General features: G+C 40.8%; 2 protein-coding genes and 1 pseudogene across 3 annotated transcripts in view; all 3 read right to left on the minus strand.

Annotated features, from left to right (window-relative positions):
* iars1 (isoleucyl-tRNA synthetase 1) overlaps window positions 1–17,059 on the minus strand; it is a 31,964-nt gene extending 14,905 nt beyond the window's left edge. Inside the window, exons 1-15 of the mRNA XM_003973413.3 lie at window positions 17,012–17,059; window positions 16,398–16,521; window positions 15,703–15,859; window positions 15,487–15,606; window positions 15,241–15,323; window positions 14,688–14,805; window positions 14,450–14,597; window positions 12,288–12,375; window positions 11,793–11,853; window positions 11,338–11,433; window positions 9,911–10,033; window positions 6,456–6,547; window positions 5,874–5,972; window positions 2,701–2,827; window positions 1,096–1,169 (exon numbers count right to left, since the gene is read on the minus strand). Of these exons, the coding sequence (XP_003973462.1) occupies window positions 1,096–1,169; window positions 2,701–2,827; window positions 5,874–5,972; window positions 6,456–6,547; window positions 9,911–10,033; window positions 11,338–11,433; window positions 11,793–11,853; window positions 12,288–12,375; window positions 14,450–14,597; window positions 14,688–14,805; window positions 15,241–15,323; window positions 15,487–15,606; window positions 15,703–15,859; window positions 16,398–16,516 (1,505 nt within the window). The 5' untranslated portion in view covers window positions 16,517–16,521; window positions 17,012–17,059. The remainder of the gene's footprint in view (window positions 1–1,095; window positions 1,170–2,700; window positions 2,828–5,873; window positions 5,973–6,455; window positions 6,548–9,910; window positions 10,034–11,337; window positions 11,434–11,792; window positions 11,854–12,287; window positions 12,376–14,449; window positions 14,598–14,687; window positions 14,806–15,240; window positions 15,324–15,486; window positions 15,607–15,702; window positions 15,860–16,397; window positions 16,522–17,011) is intronic.
* LOC105417846 (vimentin pseudogene) lies at window positions 7,551–9,871 on the minus strand (annotated as a pseudogene). The gene has a single exon (XR_965335.2). The product of XR_965335.2 is annotated as a vimentin pseudogene (transcript).
* A 604-nt stretch (window positions 17,060–17,663) lies between the features above and the next one.
* rpl29 (ribosomal protein L29) lies at window positions 17,664–19,396 on the minus strand. Its single transcript, XM_029827281.1, has 4 exons — window positions 19,312–19,396; window positions 18,848–18,900; window positions 18,607–18,671; window positions 17,664–17,824 (listed from the first exon to the last, which is right to left on the minus strand). The coding sequence occupies exons 2-4, from the start codon at window positions 18,882–18,884 to the stop codon at window positions 17,729–17,731; spliced, it is 198 nt and encodes a 65-aa protein (XP_029683141.1). The 5' UTR covers window positions 18,885–18,900; window positions 19,312–19,396; the 3' UTR covers window positions 17,664–17,728.
* Window positions 19,397–19,691: the final 295 nt, after the last annotated feature.

The following is a 19,691-nucleotide window of genomic DNA, read 5'->3' on the forward strand; positions in this document are numbered from 1 at the left end:
ACAGAACAGAACTGTGTCGTAACAAATGTGTACAGGTGCCGACTTTTGGCTGCAGGGGAGAGCAGGGCAGCACGGGAAGTGGCTCAGAGCACCGCCAGGTGTGCTAATTAGCACAGCTGTATTCGCTAATTACCAACTTGCTTTTTATGGCGCGTAGCAGCTGAACTGAAACGGCTCTATTTCTCTGCTATCGCAGGGCTCTGCATCGTTGCAATCTGGATGCACCAGAAGATAATGTGATTTCGGTGAAGCGCTCTGCAGCAATAAAACACTGTTGTGTAAGACGGTCGTCTCTGCCAGTTGTTCTTTTTTCCAGATCAAGTTGGAACCATTTTCAGTGCACTGATGTGCCGGCACGACCGGAGTGGCCTGGAGTGGTTTTGGCTAAATATTAATGGCATGATTTTATATATTTGCAGAAGAAATCTAATTATTTAATTAGAGAGCTTTTGAGCAAATCCAAGTACATTTTCTCGCTTCCTTTCTGGATGAAACATTTTTTTAACTGATTGATTGTTCAACTAATTAAATCTATGATGTTTAGGATTAGAAGAGCTTTTTATCTCATTAATTTGGTCTGTTTCGGAGGGCTGTCAGTCTTTTTTTTATGACAAGCGCACCATCTGTAACCTAAAAGAACAGCAGCAAAACTTCATAGTAAATGAAATATTCTTCAGTTTATGATTCTTTTTAAACTTTATAAGTGCTTACATAACTTTCATTACATTTTCAGGTCTTCCAGATGTGAACCGGAACACTAAAGCAACCCAAGCACAGAAGCAGGATAAAGGCCACCTCTTCCTGCCCCATTAATTAAAGATGGCCTACCCCATGGAAGTGATTAAAGGTAATTAGCAGATGAAGAGCGGAAGAATAAAGAGATCTGTGTTCCACAACAGTGGTCTGGTTCAGACAGACAGGTCACATTTAAATGGCAGCATCAGCCTTAACAAGGGCTAAGAGGAAGCTCAAACACCAACACACACTCGCACAGCCTGGAAATCTAAAGGTATCAATGTGTCACAGCAGACACACACCACCGAGGGCTCATTCGGAGCGTTGTGTGATAATCTCCCAGCCTGATCAGTGACTCACCTCTCCCGATGCAGATCGGTTACTTTTACTCCAGTCAGTTCCTCCAGATCTGCAACGGAGCCGATGCACACCACCTAATGCGCACACACACACACACACACACACACACACACACACACACACACACACACACACACACACACACACACACACATTAACACGTGACTCTGGTGTGCACTTTGCTGCCTCTTGTAAAATGAATGAATTTTCTGGCAATTTTTCTCATAAAATTATATAATACATGTTTATAATCTAAAAACAATTACTATTTTTCCCGTTACAATATATACGCGTAGTTCAACTGTAGGCAAGACCTCTACTGTTTACGGAGCGGCATTGTTGCAGATTTAAAAAAAGTATGATTAAGTGTGTTATGCAGTCCCCTTGGAGAGGAGTTCTGCTCTAGTTTCACCACAGAATCAGGTACCGCGGCCCAGATGCAGCCTCGTTCACGACAATCAGATATTAGTCAGAGTCAATTAAAAAAAAGATGCAAGTTCAGGTCTGAGTGTACAATACACCACTGAGGGGAGTGTGAGGGAGGCACCAGAGACCGTGCACGGTCTGTAAAACACTCACAATGCTATTTCCAGCAAGCAGGTCACTGGCTGTCCTTCTTTCAGCCAGAGGTCCGACTCTACATTTTCCAAAAGATCGAGCCAGCCAGTTCAGTTTTGTTAACCGTTGGTTTCTTCTCTAACATTTACAGTTTTTCAACCCGATAGGAAAAATGAGAAATTAGATAAATACTTCAAAGCACTGCTGAAGTACCCTTGAGCAAAGGTACCAAACCCTCGAATGGTGAGCATTAATTCAGGGGTGTAACCTGATTTCCCCACCTGCAGCTGGGATAGACTCCAGCACCCTCCCCGGGATATAACGAGCACGAAAAATAGGAAACATTTGATTAAATATCATGCTTAAACGTGTTTTAGGGAAAAGAAACTACATTGTCATATTTGGCACATGAACTTTTTAGGCTAAAAATGTAATTATTGCACCACGTGTACAAGTTAATTTATTCTCTCCCGTCTCCACTTTATCCTCATGTCTTTTGCCCTTTCCTCCAATCAACATTTGTCTTGTGACCTTTGCAGTTGCCTTAATAAGGGGGAGAAAATTTGCGAAGCACATTGTGGTTTGTGTTTGGTGTTTATATTAATGAATCATTCATGTGTTGAGCTTACAGAGGCACTCAGTAATAGATCCTGAGGGGACCCGATGTGGACTAGACTTAAGCGTCACGCCACACTTGAGTCTGACATCACAGTCGTGTCGCTCCGCCACTCCTCACAGTCTCTCTCATACACTTGTTTCTCTCACACAAAAGCAAAACGAAAAATATGATGAATTATGCGACTGTCAAAAGAAGTCAGAGAAGAATGTTTGCCCTGTTGGATCACAAGACTTTTCCCTTTTAAACTCATTTATACAGTATGGTAAATATTAGAGTTACGGACACTTCCACTCTCCAATTATGGGCTCTTGTGCTTAAAGCAGATTCATCCGTGGGTGGTCTGAGTAACTGACATTGATCACTGGCATGTTTTAAATACTCGATCTGCAATCAAGGTGTGAGTGTACCAGTACTTATTTTAGTCTGACCTCCTCAAAGTCGTCGCTGACCCAGAGAGGGATGGGGGTTCCCCAGTAGCGGTTCCTTGAAATGGCCCAGTCGCGTGCATCCCTCAGCCAGTTCCCAAAACGCTTCTCACGTACAAACTCTGGAACCCTGCAGAAACAGAGATTGTGTCGTGGTTTCTGGTCACTATGAAATACAGATCAATTCCCACCATCATCTACAGTATATTTGTTTTGTGTTTTCACATTTGTATGTGAATTCTCACAAAGAATTCCCCATTTTCCCATCTTTCATTCCATACATTAATTAAACAAAAGTGATCTCAGTATATTGGCAGCTAAAGGTACAAATTCTACATCTTTTATTAATTTGACCTCTTATTTTCTTATTTAAGAACGTTCTGTTTTTTATTACTCAAGTATCCATGTAAATGTGGTCTGCCTGTTTAGCTGCCGTGAGATTAGGGGTTTGCCTCCCTCCTGAAAGCCAAAGGTAGTTAGCACTAACTGATGAATGAGCCTGTCTAGATTCATATGAGTTGTGATAGTGCAAACTGCGCCAATCCATCTGAGCTGGGCGACTATTATCTGGTTTGAAGAAAGCTCCCCTCTCATCTGAAACGCTTCTTCAGTTGTAAAAGCCTGTGAGGTGAAACCCGAGATCAGTCCAGTTGCCCTGGATTGAAGCACTCGTCTCCCGTGACCTGGATGAGTGAGATCTTACACCATGTGCACATGCAGAACAATTCCAAATGACACTCCTCCTGTGCTTCCTATACCTTGTTAATTCAATAAGTAATATAGTTGTTATAATGGGAGACATTTACAATGTTCTTGCGCTAAGAATCTGCCTGCTTTCCCTCCACATACTTATAAAAATAACCTGCTCTGCTGTCTTTATAAACTTCAACTACAAAGGTTAATGTTCCCTTTAGGGCATCTTCCTCCCTCTACCCTCTTTCTGCTCTCCCTTTCCCTATTTTGCCTCAACCAATTTCTAGCTTTAATGCACTCACAATCTCTTTTGGCCATTTTTCCTGCCCCATCTTAGGTGCCGAGCTGTGTTGCTCATAACGGTATGGGGGCGGGTGGGGTCTGGATCCGTGCGCTAAGCAACCAGTTCATCAATTCCCATTTGTAGGAGGCATTTCTATTTAGGCCCCTAATATATCAATTTAATGATTTTCTTCTTTTTTTTTTCCTCGGCTCACCAACCTCCATTCTCCTGCTTCCACCACCATACAGCCTCCACTTCTTGATTCATGCTAAATGCTGAATTTAAAAATGGGCCAGCTTGTATGCACAGAGGGGATATTTATTATGTGAAGGTTTCTATTATGAGCCAAAGCTGCTGACAGATTAGCAGACACAGGGGTAGAGGCTGTCGCTGTCTGGGAGCAGCCGAGTGTGTTTATGATATTGAACGAGTGACTGTTCACTTAACCCCTGCAGCTGAATCTGCTGATGCTCATCAACCAATCATTACTTAGTAAGTGGAGTTAGTGTGTATGTGGCAGGTTCAGTGACTATAAGATCGACTGTTAAAGTAAACACCATGATCTAATCCCTGAAAAGTTTTCTCCTGTGAGATGACAGTCTTGAACGCATTCATGATAAAGATTAATTCATATATATGAAGAGACCAGGAAGATATTTGAGGTTTCTGATCAAATTGGGTTTAGCTTTGAGATTGTTGACGGTATCACCCTGGATCCACTCACAGCGCTTCACTCTCCTATCTGCGAGCATAAAGGGCGAGCAGTCCTTAGTGACAATGGCAGAGGCACGAGTGCTGATTTGAGTGGTGTGCTGGCATTTAAGGCCATTTCTCAGACCGGTTACAGTGAAAGGCGGCATCATTTAGACCAACGTGACAGCCCCAGAAATCAGTCGCAGCCTAATCTCTTTTGTGTTGTCTACAGATGCACCACATTCTGACAGCTCAAAGAGCCTCAAAAGAGTTCATGTGGTAGAACATAAATAATGTGTGCATAAAATGATACAGAGCTGCAAATGTGGAGTAATTCACTGCAGAGCCAGTTCATCAACACTTCCTCTTCTTGTCACGTATGACTAAGAAACATCATTCTGAGATTAAGACCCAGTGACTCAGCATAAAGCAGCCTTGAGCCTCAAACGAGCCCACTTCCCCTGTGAGCACTCATTAATTCTGTCCCTAATTTACTCAGATAGACAAACATCTGGAGACATCAATGGAAACTTTGTCAATAGACACAGTCTCTGCCCAGATGCACCAATTGAGCAAAACAGAGTTAAGATGTGACTTTCTGAGAGATTCTTTTAATTCTTTCATGAGATAACATGAATTTCCAATAGAGGTAGTGAACTCTGATTTTGCCTTTTTTACTTGCTGATGAGCTGACAACAGTCACAACAGTCATTAAGAGAGAGAAATTTCTAGAAAGTAGAAATCAAGTATGAAAGAGAAATTTAATCAGAAAGAAAAAACATTCTTTCAACAGAATTAAGTAATTAGAGCTGAAGAATAAGCCTAATTAAAAAAGCTGGAAGAGCCCCTCGTTCCCAATGTGCAGCCACACACGCGGGGAGGAAATTTGTATATCAAAATGCATAATTTAACCCACAGATTCACAATTCCAATTGTGCCTATCGATGTCTACTTGCGCTCAAGCCTCCAGCTGATGACTTTGATTACTGCATGAATGGAAGAGTCATACATCCTTGATAACAATTTGTACAGTTTTTAATCTTTTTTTAATTAATCACAGAACTCTATTAGATCAATTAAGGACACATGGGTGCCCTGTATAACAATTAAAATAAAATGTTCCAGTAAGTAAGGTCGGCATGCCTGCATGAACATGTTGCATCTTCAGCTTCCCAGCAACTTGCTGGTTTTTATTTTTAAGCTTTACTGCACTATCACCAGTAGGAGGTACTTAGGGTTAGGGCAGAACACTGAGAGCACCAGAAATAATACCACTTAGCAGAGCAATCATGCTGACTCTTAGCTTTCCTCTACATTTAGTCATTAGAATTCACACTAATGTTCTACCTTGGGCATTTTTTAATAAAGCACTTAATAATGTAATAGTTTAAGTGACTTTCTGGGAGTATTACTGTCAGAGAATAATGAGATTATTCAAAAGAATAACTGCTCTACCTGTACTGTGACTGAGGCCCTACCAAGCTAGCTCTCATTAACGAAAACTTACCAGTAGCATTTGCCGTTGTTGTCCAGTAGCTTTTCCACCATGTGCTCCACTCGGACAAACCAGCTTGGCACAGCTTTGTAGATCAGAGGTGTGTCAGACCTGAACGTGGATGATGAAAACAGCATGTTTGAAAGCCACTGAAAGAGTGATTTTCCTCACATGCTTAAATGCAACAAAATGTAAAGGATTTCTACTGTTGTTAAATTGTTGTTTTTTTTAAATCACAAGACAGACAACCAAGATGATGCCTCCTGTTCTGCCAGGATACATAACTGTCATCTTTGACAGTCCAAACTCACAGCGTGTGTGTGGTGGGGCCTTATGGTGCACATTTCTGCCCATTTACTGGGTTAATTAAACCTGCTCAGGTCCTGCCTCCAGCTAATCCACATCAAGAAAATGATTTAGTTTGCTGTGTGGGGAGGAGTGAGCATGTGCCTCAACGCAGAACCTCGAGATTTCATGTACAACCACCACAGTACTGTGAATCAGTTTTAAAGGCCTGTCGGTATTAATAAACAGTAAAACCAACATGACAAAAACTTAACAACCATTTTAATTGGTGTGATTCTTGCATCTCACCTCCAGCAGAAGGGATAACTATGCTTGAAGGAGCTGGCATTGACGAGCCGACCGTTCTCCTTCAGCCACTTGATGATATTCTTGTCAGCATCCTATAGACAGAGAATCGAAACAATGCATATGGTGTGCACTGTGCTTCAATATGCAGGTACTTGATAAGCCTGCAGTTATTTTCAAATTATTTATTAGCGAAATATTAAATTCAGCTGAAGGAATCGTGCAGCAGACTGTTTTACATGCATATTAATGGCAGCTGTGTTGGCTGAGCAGTAATATTAAATAGCTCAGTAATTTAGTCTGTCACTGATTAATAGATGAACGCTTTCTTGTGCATGACAGCTAGTTAAAAAAAAAAAATCTATAAGCATATTTAAGGAAGGAGAAGCTAACAACATCTAAGGTCTACGGATTATCCTGTGAAGAGACAATATAAGTGAACAACATTTCCCTGATAACTGCTACAGGTAGCTAAATAGCATTTCCATTTATTATCATTATATTAGTTTGAATATTTTACTGTGCCAACATCCACGTTTTAAAACATATTTGCTCTCCAGCACATACTTTATACCAACAACAGTTAACGGGCGGAATGAAAAACCCAATTAATGTAGAGGAAGCCAAGCTGTGTGCTTCAACAGTAGATACAGCAAGCGTAAGAAGTAAGAAGAGAAACTGTCATCCACCTCGGTTTATTGAATGTCAATATAATTCAATATGCAATCAGCCCTGTGCCTTACCATGCTGTATCGCACTTTCAACTAATCAAGCTTACGGTGCAATCCACGGGATGCTTATAAATCTGTCATCTTGGAGAGGGGCTGGCAGAGGGTTACTCCTGACCTCTCTGTAGGCAGAAGGCTTTTAAACCTTCTTGGGCAGCAGTATATTTGGTTATGACCTGACCAGAGCTCATTAAAACATGAAAGTGTACCTGTGATGTGGGGAGTCTCTGGAAAACTGCCTGCAACCCAGTGACTTTATGAAGAAATCCATTTTACTACCAGGATAAAAGCTTACTGCTAGATATGCTAATATTGAGCAAACATCTCAGGATCTCTTCATCAGACAACATAATAAGCTTCCCCAAAGTCATTTTAATTGTACAACCAAGCAACACAGCCTGGTAAGATTCTTCAATTTTTATTTAGCATGAGTGAGAGTTGGCCTACATCACTGGAAAAGGTCAACAGGACATGTGGAAAAACCATTAGGGCGTTTATGAAGACCAGTAACCACTGAAATGTGACATCACAACAGGACGGACGTTTTGGTAAAGTGGTTGATGACCAGCAGTTGTACAAAATGGGTATGGAGATGGCAACCCTGTTATTATTCTAACTTTTTAATCATATTATAATATTAAAGTTAAAAATAGGATTTTTTTTAAATGTAATGACAGGGATCAAGAATGATCTCCAGAGTCACAATCAGTCCGCTGTCCTCACATTGCTCTCAAGTTCAGGAACAGAGGTTAGTGGTTCAGACAGTAACAGGCGAGTATACAGCAGGAGGATGCTGGCAGCGGTGCTTAACACTGCAGAAACTTAGCATTCTACTGAAAATGTTTCCTTCATCAATTAATCAAAACAGACCCTCACTTCAACAAACATTCACTGGAGGTGGGTCAGATATGGGTCGATGGGTCGGGTCTATGACTACGAAAATCCATGTTCCACAATGTTCTGCTCATCTTCTCACAGTAATGTTTAAGATGTGCAGCTCTTCTCACTTTTGGTATTTACACATCTTTGGAAATTCCAAGCCTGTGCTCTTCCCCTTCCAGGAGCTTCCTGTATGTGGCGATCTCCACATCCAACCTGAGCTTTATGTGCAGGAGTTCCTGGTAGTCTTGCAGGTACTTTGTCATCTCTAGCTTGGTTTCACAGAGCTCGGCCTCCAACTGAGCGATGACATCTTGGAGGCGCCCAGCCTTATCCATGTGTGACAGCTCCATGTCCTCTAGCTGCTGCTCAAGGGCTGCGTTGTGGGCCCTCAGCCCCTCAATCTGGTTCTGCAGGTCTGTTATTTGGTTGCGGAAGGATGTGATTTCATCTTTCATGGTCTTCATTTTTTCCTCGTGTTTCCCAGCATGCTCCTTGAGGGTGTCAAACTTGCTCTTGTACCACCTCTCAGCTTCCTGGACGTTGCGTTCGGCGGCTGCTTCTACCTCTGCACGCATGTTGCGCAGATAAGCTGCCAGATCGGGTCGATCACTATCAAGCTCTGCAGTAACCTTTGACTCCTCGATCTGCCTCGAGAGGTCGGCCACCTCTTCATCGTGCAGCTTTTTGAGAAACTCGATCTCTGCAACCAGTTGTTCTATGCGCTTCTCAAGCTCTGCCTTCTGCAGCGTGGCATTGTCAACATCCTGGAGAAACTCTCTGAGGATCATTTCAGCCTCTTCTTTCAGGGCCAGCTCTTCGTCCAGTTTTAGTCTCCACATCTCCACCTCTTCTTCCATGTAACCTCTTTCGATATCAGCTGCTCCCTTCTCATCAGTCAGTTTCTCAATCAGCTCTCGTAGCTCCTTAAACTTGAGCTCGTATTCCACTCCGATGCCAGTTGGGCCTCCCTTGTAGCGGTTTTGCAGTGCCGTCAGCTCTGCTTGCAGAGCAGCATTTTTCTGTTCCAGTGCCTGGACCTTTTCGATGTATCCTGCAAACTTTGCATTGAGCTCCTGCATCTCCTCCTTCTCGTCGCCATGTTGCTGGTGCACCTCGGTGTCTAGCTCCACGGCAACGCTGCGGTATCCAGGACGCCCTCGGCTGTCACTGGAGGATCCGCGGCACCGGCAAGGTGAAGGGCTCTGGACCCTTACCCTGCCAGCAGAGCTGCCGACATGCGTGCTCTTCTGAGCGTAAGATGCTGCCCTCATTATGTTGAAAAACAGCAGGACAATTGTGAGGCAAAAAAGAAGTCAGTCCTGTTTCTGAGAGCGAGTCCCCTCCAGATCTCCTCGGAGTTTATGTAGAGCGGTAAAGAATCTCTCGGACAGTCTTAAAACCCGTGCTTGTTTTTGACATCATTCAGAAGTGCATTACGACAGCCTTGTTTAAGGGTTTATTAGCTAACACTGTGCTGTTATAGCTAGGTCAAGCCAACACCCTGGTCCTTGCACAATGATGTGAAATAGTGTTGATGACTTGTTTTTTTGTGCACGGAGCTGTAAACAATGACAGCAGGCTGACCTTGTGAGTCTTTAAGTGCCTTTCAATTAATTTACACACTTAAAATCATCTTTCAAAAATATGAAACAGATTGCAGAGATTATCAAACCCAGATTGTGAAGAAAAACTCATTTCAGATGAAACACTCCTTAAATAACTTGGCACTCACAATCCAGGAAATGAATAAATTCCTGAATTATTACAGCCATTTCATCCTGCCTGGCATGCAAAAGCCTAAATGTCTCCTAACCTAATCTACATGTTAATGTCTGATGTGTCACTCACTTTGACATACTGTCCTGCAAAGTCAGTGACCTCTGAAGTGAAGCAGCCCGAGGCATCCACAGGGCAGATAGGAGCCTGGTCCCTCTGGATAATGTTGAACTCAGTGCACACCCTGTAATCATCCTGCACAGAGAATAATACACAGAATAAAAGGTTTACAGTGGGAAACGGCTGTCCATCTTAAACCAAAAGCTACACGGTAGCTAAAGTTGACAACTTTTTCAATCCATTATTTAGATGTTAAAAATTAAAAAGTCAACATTTAAAGTCAAATTAACACTGTTTAGTGAGCATGATAAATCATCTTTATCATTTTTATGACTCCAGATTAAATTCCATGTTCAGCTGGACAATTGCTGCAGCTGTATTACTGGAATGTGACAGCTGAGCATGAAATATCCGAGAACTGTTCGATGCAAGATGGGTTGAACACAAGATCATCTCAGATCTGGTCATAACAACATTAAAATTCAAAGATTTCACACTTCAATCAAATTCTCCCAACAGAAAACGCGTGGGATTTAAATATTTAACTAATCTGACTGAATATGGTCAAGACACCACATAACTGATAATAAAGAAAATGTTTAGAAATTTAAGTTTATAAGATGACGAGGTGGAGACTTTACATCACATCCAACTGTGGCGGAGAGATTGAACGGGTGTCTGCTGTAACTGGCTGGCTACATGGGAATCCATCTACCCTTGACAAGGGCATCTACCCTATTAGCAATGACCCAGTATCTTTGATAGCCCTGTCTAGCCAACAGAGAGCAGAGGCACATTCAGTATTTTAATAATCCAATATTTAATTAAACTGCCTCCCAAAATGGAGCAATATATGCAGTATCTGATAGAAAAAGTATTTGATATTATAATATGCACATTAGTGCTATAAAAACACCATGAAGTAAATATCCTTCGCATTAAAGCCGTAACTAAAATTGTGGATCACATTCACGTCTGTCGAGACGAGTCGGTCAATTTATGTCATGAGTGATCAAGTAGAGCGACAATAACCCAAAGCTTGATAGGAGTCTCAAAGTGCTCCAATCTTTTATTAGCTTTAAAATCTTAAATGGGCGTTTCAAAAACCTCGCCACCCTGACTGATCCTGGTCCAAATAACCTTGCCCACACACCGAGTTGATCCCCGCCCATAACATTCAAAGAATACAAATCAATATGGTTCTGTTAATTTGTTCATAATAGTGGGACGGGTATATAATGCCTCCAGCCATAGCCGTCGTCAGCATGGAACCCTAATAAAAATGATAAGATATCAACATGGAAGGTGCTGAAGGGTTTTAAATTAAATACTTTTATCTAATGGGGCTGTGGATGTTTTCAATAAACAGTGATGTCCTCATAAACATCTGATTAATAAGATGACCCAACGTAAGAAAATGTTCTTGACAGCTCACTCACAGCTCCAAAGTAGGGGGCCTGGTGAACAACTCCGGTGCCTTCTTCTTCCTTCACATAGTTATCCGTCACAACCTGGAACGCTCCTTTATCCCCGCACTGAATGAGGACAGAGACGGTCAGATAAAAGTCACAGTAAAACAAATAAGACACACATTAACAACGAGAGACGATTGTAATGATCAAGATAATGTGAAATGTATGTGGTTTTCTGTGGTTGTGTTGTAGGCTGTTATGGAGTCGTTTCCTTAATGGAAATGTCTGACATGGGCTCTTTGTTAAATAACTCTTTTGGGACAAATGTTAAATATCAACACAAGCTGCTGATTCCTGTTCTGAATCATTCTGAACCACTGCACGTATGTATGTATGAAGGCATTTGATTTACCCTTTAAGTTCTAATATTGTAATTTAGTGTGAGGACCGAACGGAAATGGGCAAGAACATAAGCCACAAACCTTGGAAAAGTACTGGAAAAGAGGTTTGTATTTTTTTCCTTTCAGCATCTTGCCGGGAAATCTAATTATTAAAAAAAGCCTTTGTTAGAAATAATATCTGGAATGAAAGTCAGGTACACAGTAGTTAGGACTTATTTGTCCAAATCCAGTCCTTGAGAGCCAAATCCAGCCAGATGTTCTGTCCTACCAGGTAGACAGCACTTTAATATGGGAGGCCACTCTCCTGGGTGGAAGCAATATGCCTGGTAGGACAGAAAACCGTCCGGATCGTGGACCTCCAGGACCCGGTTTGGACACCCTTGCTTATGTCAATGTCTTTATCAAAGAATGGAGACAAGTGGGATTAAATCCTGTGTCAAAAACCTAATTTCACCTCAGCTTTCACGATGTCGCTTTGCTTCCCAAAGAGGTACAAAACTGGGAATCCTGATTTGTTGTGAAGTTTTGACATATTACCTGAGCCACAGAAAAGGAGGCTTTTACTGGTACACTTACCTGTCTACAACAGTGTACTCGCTCTCTGATTTAAAGAGAGCTCCCAGCCTGGCCTCCATCATGATGTAGGTCTTCTCTGTGGAGTTATCTGGACAGGCGTCACAAACACATCGATATAAATGCCATCAATATTTGGCTATTTTTGGTCTGTGCAGAACATAAACAATGGCTCCATATCCATCTACATATATCTGCCTCTCATTTCATAACACATGAACAAGAACAATAACTGAAACAATTAACAAACTCAAAGTCCTGATAAGATCAACACAGCTCACGAAAACATCTTAGTATTTAAAAAAAAAAAACACACCTGGTTGTTTGAATGACTACTGCAAAATTACATCAATTTTGAGGAGCTACTTTTTTACTTTTGATTTTGATTTTTGTTATTTTTAGGACCATTTCCTGTTTCTCCAACCATATTTAATGTGAGATGAACATAGAAGGCTTTTAAAGATCTTTGGCAAAAAACATTACCTTAAAAAATCCCTTTGCTATTTCTTTAATTACTTCTCACACGCTCCTAATAGTAACTAATGTGAAGTTGGTATTGCTATTGGAGCACATAGCAATAATGGATGACACACGTAATGTGAAAAATAATTGTGTTTTTCCCTGCGCTCTGGTCACTGTATGTCATGTAAAATATTCCATGAAGAATGATTTATGTGTATTGACATGAATTTCTAGCAACACATCAAGCATGGCTAAAATCCGAGTATCTAATAGCCGCGGCAAAGGCAGGCTGAGAGACCTCAAGCTATTCTTCATTTTAATACAGTCAGCCATCAAGTCAAGGTCAGGCAGGGACTCCATCGAGCAGCTATACAGATTCAAACCACCCACTGGGTTTGCTCAGAAGCAGCTAGCACAGGATGGCTGGCTGAGTTTTAGGTGGAAAAAAATTAGAGCAAAGATGTTGAGAACTGAAGATAGCAAATAAATAAATAAATAAATAGAGGTCTGAGACTGTGAGATACAGAGAAGGAGGAAGCATCAATAAAAGATGTTTCTTTTCTATCTCGGCGGCGTGACAAATGACTGCACAGCTCTGAAATGCTGCTGCTAACAGCTCTCAGCAGTAACGGTGACAAAAGCAGTGAGGGGAAAAAAGAAAAGAGGAAAATAACAGCCAAGGACCAAAACAGGTAGAAGAGAGGGAGCGGTGTGGATAGAGAGGGAGCGAGGGTAAGAGATGATTAAATAAATAAATAAGCCTATCATTGGTATTCTGAGGCGGTCTTCCATGCAGCACAGGCAGCGCTGATACCGTGACAGTGCGCCAACAGTGCCCCCTGCTGGAGCGAAGCCGCGCTGCTTAAATGGTGCAAATCTAGGTCAGCCCACCTGATTCTCTCACAGGGAACCAAAGGCTCCAGCAGGGTAAAACAGGGAGAAAATACACACAGCCACCTCGCTGGCACCTCGCTAGCGCAACAAGGACAACACTTTTTTTAGTGACCCAATTTGAGGTTCATCTATTTCTGTGGTCTGAATTTGACAAGTTTCAGGGGGACAAAGCACATAGAGATGCACTTCAATCAGAAATACTTCAATCAGAAAACTGAACCTATTCGTGGACAGTGAGTTTCAAATTACACGTGTTCTTACAACCTGAAGAACCAAACATAGGAAAATAATTATTTCCAAGTTTGGAAAGAAAAAAAAACACCTGCAGCTACAATAAATACAGAAGGCAGATTAAACTTGCTTTTGAGACAAAATCCCGTCTCCTAATGCTGATTCTAAACAGGACAGTGTTCAGAAAATAAAAACAGACCACATACTAGAAATAACCTACTGCCTAAAACTGTATCAGTAAATACTGATTATAAATGTTAATACTATTGAAGTAACTTTAAGCACTGGTTACCAGTGGAACTATTAAAGAAGAATTGACATTATAGACAACATAAAATCTTGAATTTGTTGTATTAATGTGCTTCAGAATGAGTTTACTTGGGAGAGCCTGGGAATGTTGTCATAGATATGAAAATATCACTTCCGGAAAATGAACAACTCATTTTTATGTGTCCTGTTTTTTTGGAGCCGTGCAGATGTTATATAACGCAAGAGAGCGCTAAACATTATTAGCCGTTATTGTAAATCATAACTACATAACTGTAAATTAAAACTATATAATTTGTTATTTTTGTCACCTTTGACCTTGACATACAACATCTCCGGGTTGACACAGAGGGCCAGGTTGCTTGGCAGTGTCCACGGTGTGGTTGTCCAGGCGATCAGAGCCACTTCCTCATTCCCAACCAATGGGAAGTTGACGATGACAGACGGATCCTGAACATCCTGAAGGCCAAAGTGAAATAACACATTCATTGCTACGCAGGTTTGTCCTCATCCATTAGAGATGTGACATGCTTGTGTCTCTTTTCCAACCTTGTAGTTCTGGTGGGACTCAAAATTAGACAATGGGGTGTTGCAGGCTGTGGAGAATGGCATGACCTTGACCCCTCTGTACACCAGCCCTTTGTCGTACAGCTGTTTGAACACCCACCTTTAAATTAAAAAAAAAAAATTGCTTTAAATTCCAGAAGAGCAGCAGAGAAGCGATTAAAAAAAGGTCACAAGTTCTGAATCTGAGAGACTTTAATCCTCACCAAGTTGTGGTGAAAAGAAAAGTTGGGGCAGAAAACTCTCAATTTGTCCATCAATCTCTGCTCTGTCCCTCAACTATGTCCACGAGCTGTTGGTACTGTCCGAAACAATAAGACCACCAAAACCAGTGACTAAATAGAGTTTCCTCTAAACGGTGTCAGTGTCAGTTTGAGAGATCATTTGGAGGAATTCAGAACCCTGAGAGTAGCTGCACTACTGACGCCACCTTGGGGGTAGATATCCATCCAACCCTGCGGCGGCATGCTACACTCCTCTGCTGTACAGTAACTTTAAGGATATGAATTGTACTCATAAGAAAGTTTTATTTTCCTACCAGACAGTCTCCATAAACCATGGATAGAGAGTCTTGTAGTCATTCTTAAAGTCGATCCACCTTCCCATCCGCTTCACTGAGGACTAGGAACCAAGACATGCAGCAGTTAAAATTCCTTTTAAAGTGAGTGGTCCTTCAAGCAAAAGCAACCTCCATTTACTCACCATTAAAAAATGGTTATAGATATAAATCTATTGCTAAGATCCTTGCAAAGTTGTTATGATAATATTGTTTCTGGATCTTTACCTCCCACTCGTTGGAATATCTCATGACGATGCCTCTGCACTGATTGTTGTACTCAGCAATGCCCATCTTTGCCACATCTTCAGGCCCTTTGATCCCCAATGTCTTATCGATCTCGTACTCCTGCCGATCATTCAGAACATGACAAGAGTCAATTAAAGGGGATTTATGAGCCAGACTTTGAAGATCACCAGTCAGAGAAGGATAACAGATTGTTACCACAGGCAGGCCGTGGCAGTCCCAGCCAAATCGCCGCTCCACATGGAAACCGCTCTGATGGGCGAAGCGAGTGACCACGTCCTTGATGGTGCCGGCTAGGATGTGCCCATAGTGAGGTAAACCCGTCGCAAAAGGCGGACCGTCGTAAAAGGTGTACCTTCATTAAAAAGGCCAACAGATATTTTTAAAGGAATTTAATCACATTAATCACTTAAGGCAATAAGCTATACACAGGAATTAATTCATAAGACAATCAATTATTTCTCCCAATAGGAAATAAGTTAAATAATATTGCAATATATAGGCATTCCTAACTATCCTTCTGTACCACCATTTACTCAATACTATACTTTCAAAGGACAGTAATACTGAAACCAGAACTATACTTATAAAAGAAAGTTAAACTGAAACAGGACATGACAGGGAGAGGGATTTGCTAGATCCTGACTGACAGTAAATAACAAGAGCTGGTAAAAGTTACGTTCCTCGAGATGTTTTTCATCATTGACTCGGTCTCAAGCTTTTGAATTGCATAGTTACATATTACCTAAAAGTTTATCTTTAAAGTTAAGTCAAGTATCGTTGCTGATAATAATTAATCATCAGAAGAGAAATGACTACGAAAAAGTTAGACGAAAAGAACCAAAAGGGTGAGTTCATTAAATTAGTGAGGAATAAGAAGAATCTTTACTCACTTTGGCCTGTTCTTGGACTGCTTGAGACATTCCTGGAAACAGTCCTTTTCCTTCCAGAACTGCATGATCTTCTCCTCCTCAGAGGGGAAGTGAATGGACTCAGACACTGGCTCCACCATGGTGTCTGCAAAAATGTTGACGATAAAAAGAAGAAACTGGTGTGACTGGAAGAAAAATCAAACCTGAGCATATAATGAAGAGTAAACTATATTATCATCCGCTTTTTATGACAGGCTTGGATAAAATACAGAAACTATACCTTTATAACAAGTTAAAATAAAAATTAACAACCAAATGCAAAGGTTCGTATCTCTGTTTTTGACTGCTGCTTACGTTTTACGTCTAAAAGAACCGGCAAAGGGGGAAATTTGCACATGAAGCAGAGCAATGTAGTCACAGCTGCCCATTTAGCAGAATACCTCCTTGTTGTTAGCTAGCATGCTAATATTAAGCTAGCCGGTAAATGATACACTTTACTCAGCTCTAAACAAAAGGAACAACAAAAGTCAGCAAGGGGAAGATTTAAATTGGCTAAATTTACAGCTAAAAAGCACTGAAGGGTGGCAAATCAAACCTTTATGAGGTGAATATTGAGCTTGAATGAGTACACTCACATGTCAACCACCGCCTGCCAAAAGAGCGACAATATGATGCAAGCTGGAGTCAGCGTGAGCGGAAGTGACGTCACTTTCGACGCTCGTCTGTTTAAAATAAAATATCTAGATTACGCTCAACAGTGTTTTTAGAAGTTGTTTGCTAATCTATTAATACATAGAGGCAAACTTTTAAACACCCTAGGACGACATAAAAGATTACCGGAAGTGTCTTTCCAGTGTTATACTATATTGTTTTAACGATGAAATTTTACATAAGCAGCTAGTAAATAACTGTTATTAAAGATGTATTCATTGATACTCTTCCTGCAGATCACTTTCAGTGTATCTTAAGTACAATGGATTTCCAAATATTGTTGATCTTAGAAGAAAATTCGTAATGGTAATTTCCCCTTCCAAAGGCTAACTACAAGTTTCGAGAGACAAGCTTGTGATTAGCTGGGCAGTTGGATGTGACGAGCAAAAGCTGATGTGGAGATCAAACTGTGTAAAATATATCATTTCAGATTTGCAAAATTGCAGTTTATTAATGCACAGTATATATTAACTGTCAATCCATGCTCTAAATAGTAATGACATCTTGTCTAATCAAATGTCCACATAACACACATCAAATGATCAGAAAGGTACAGAAAGAAAACACAAAAATCAGTTTGAGTCAACAAAGCATAGCTTTATTTCTGCAGTGGAAACAAAACAATGTGACGGAAAGGCTTCTTATTTCGCCTGAGCTGCCGCCTTCCGTATCGCCTTCTGGCCTTTCTTGTTGTGTTTCTTAGCAAAGCGCATGTTCCTCAGGAATTTGGAGTCAACCTGCAATAACAGGAGGAAATAAAGCTGAGTGAGCAAGTGATGTGGCAGTTTTAAGATTAAGGCATGGATTATTGGCAGTAGATATGCAAAACTGTAAAATGGTTATCAACAATATTGGAGTAAAACAATATATGGCACAACCAAGTCCTTCAAAATAAGAAAAACTAAACCATTTTTTAAAAAACCCTCTACAACCAAAGTCAAACACTCCAGACAATGTTTTATTTATGACCAAAACTCTCAAATCTACTTGATATTAGATTTAAATAAATTAAATTTAAAAAATAAACTCGACAGCAGTGAAGAATATTGAAATATTGTATGTAACTCTTCTGTTCAAGTATCTGCTCCAGTTGAAATCTTTATTTTTATAAAATTTATATATATACTGCCACACTGCCAATATATATATATTTATAGTCAAACTGCAGTGTGTCCTATTGGTGTCTGTAAGTGGAACCTTTGTCAGTGAAACAATCTGATTGAACTGGTGAAAATAAGTAATTCCATTGAATCTACCAATTAAAGTAATTATTTCACAACTGTCTGTGAGAATAAGTAATCCTAGTGTTATTGTTAAGACTTACAAAGGGTTCAACTATACTGTCCTCTTGCATTTTCTTCCTTTATCAGATTAAATATTTGTCCTTGTTGCATATATTTTGGGTTATTTAGAGTAAAGCTGATTTAGCATACTAGATTTACAGTGCATAACACATTATTCTGTAAACTCCGTTTTTAGGTGCAAAAAATGAGCAGTAGAAAAATGCCATTTTACATACCCCCTTCAGTGACTCGTAGCGATTAGACTTGGGCCTCTTGATGCCATTTCTGTGGGCTTTACGAGCTGTTGTAGAAACAGCAAAAAGATTAAATTCAACCTGCAGACTCCATGTATGGAATGCATGCATTTGTTTTCCTCTCCATTCGTGCAGAACACAAGCTCTAAAACACAAAACTGGTAATAACGAGCATAACCCAGGAAATCATATTTATCTGCGAGGCTTCACTGTTTATACTTACACTGGTTGTGACTCGTGTGGTTCTTGGACTTGGCCATTTCTGCACTGGATAATCTGCAGGCGAGAAAACAATATTGAGCAGGTTCTATTGACTTCTGTTTTCAACACCGCTGATGGCTAACACCAACGCGCTTATAGCAAGTGATAAATGACACTATAATTAAAGCTACGCTGAATACAACATACTTTATTCAAACCGTGACAAAGTTTTTAAAGAAGCCATGATCTTAAGTCTTTCTTGTAGCTTTACCAGGGGCAAAGCTAAGGTTTAACATCGGGCAGCGTTAGCATACTCCAAAGCTAATTTTATTGCTTTAAAGTGGGTCAAATAAAAAACATAACGCCGCACAATTGTGCACGATAAATAGGTTGATCTATATAACTTGACAATTGGATGATTACATGTGAAACACACGCAGATTGTTTAAGATTTGAAAAGAGCATAAAAGCAGGAAATCTAACTACCTGCCACACGAACAGACGACAACCGGAAGAGAAAGAAAGTCGGCCCCGACCGACGAGAAGAGAGAAAAGGTCAACGGGAAAAGACTCGCCTGTGTTCTAACATCGCCCCCTGTCGGTGCGGATGGCAGATGCAGGTATTCGATTGACCGCACGATGTCACCCTCTGTTAATATTTCCGCGTTAATGTTTTGTTTTTCGCTTCACAATGCCTATTGGTGAACAGATAATAGAGGTTTTTGAGGCTGTATCATAGGAAAATAGGGCTAGGCTTGATATATCAGCTGTAAGGTAGCTCAGTGTCAGGGTTTCAGTTCAAGCCCCGGTGTTGGGAAAAAAAGAAGGGTCTTCTGGTTGCAGGGGAAGGTGTCAGGACACCTTCA

Source organism: Takifugu rubripes, chromosome 19 (assembly GCF_901000725.2).
Source record: "Takifugu rubripes chromosome 19, fTakRub1.2, whole genome shotgun sequence".
NCBI lineage: Eukaryota > Metazoa > Chordata > Actinopteri > Tetraodontiformes > Tetraodontidae > Takifugu > Takifugu rubripes.

What these genes read in the sequence shown, in the direction of transcription:
- rpl29 (XM_029827281.1), bottom strand. Translation starts at nt 18,884, where the DNA reads ATGGCCAAGTCCAAGAACCACACGAGTCACAACCAGT. An exon ending in CCACACGAGTCACAACCAGT is followed by an intron (nt 18,672 to 18,847) that starts GTAAGTATAAAC and finishes TTTCTACAACAG; the next exon opens with CTCGTAAAGCCCACAGAAAT. An exon ending in GCTACGAGTCACTGAAGGGG is followed by an intron (nt 17,825 to 18,606) that starts GTATGTAAAATG and finishes CTGTTATTGCAG; the next exon opens with GTTGACTCCAAATTCCTGAG.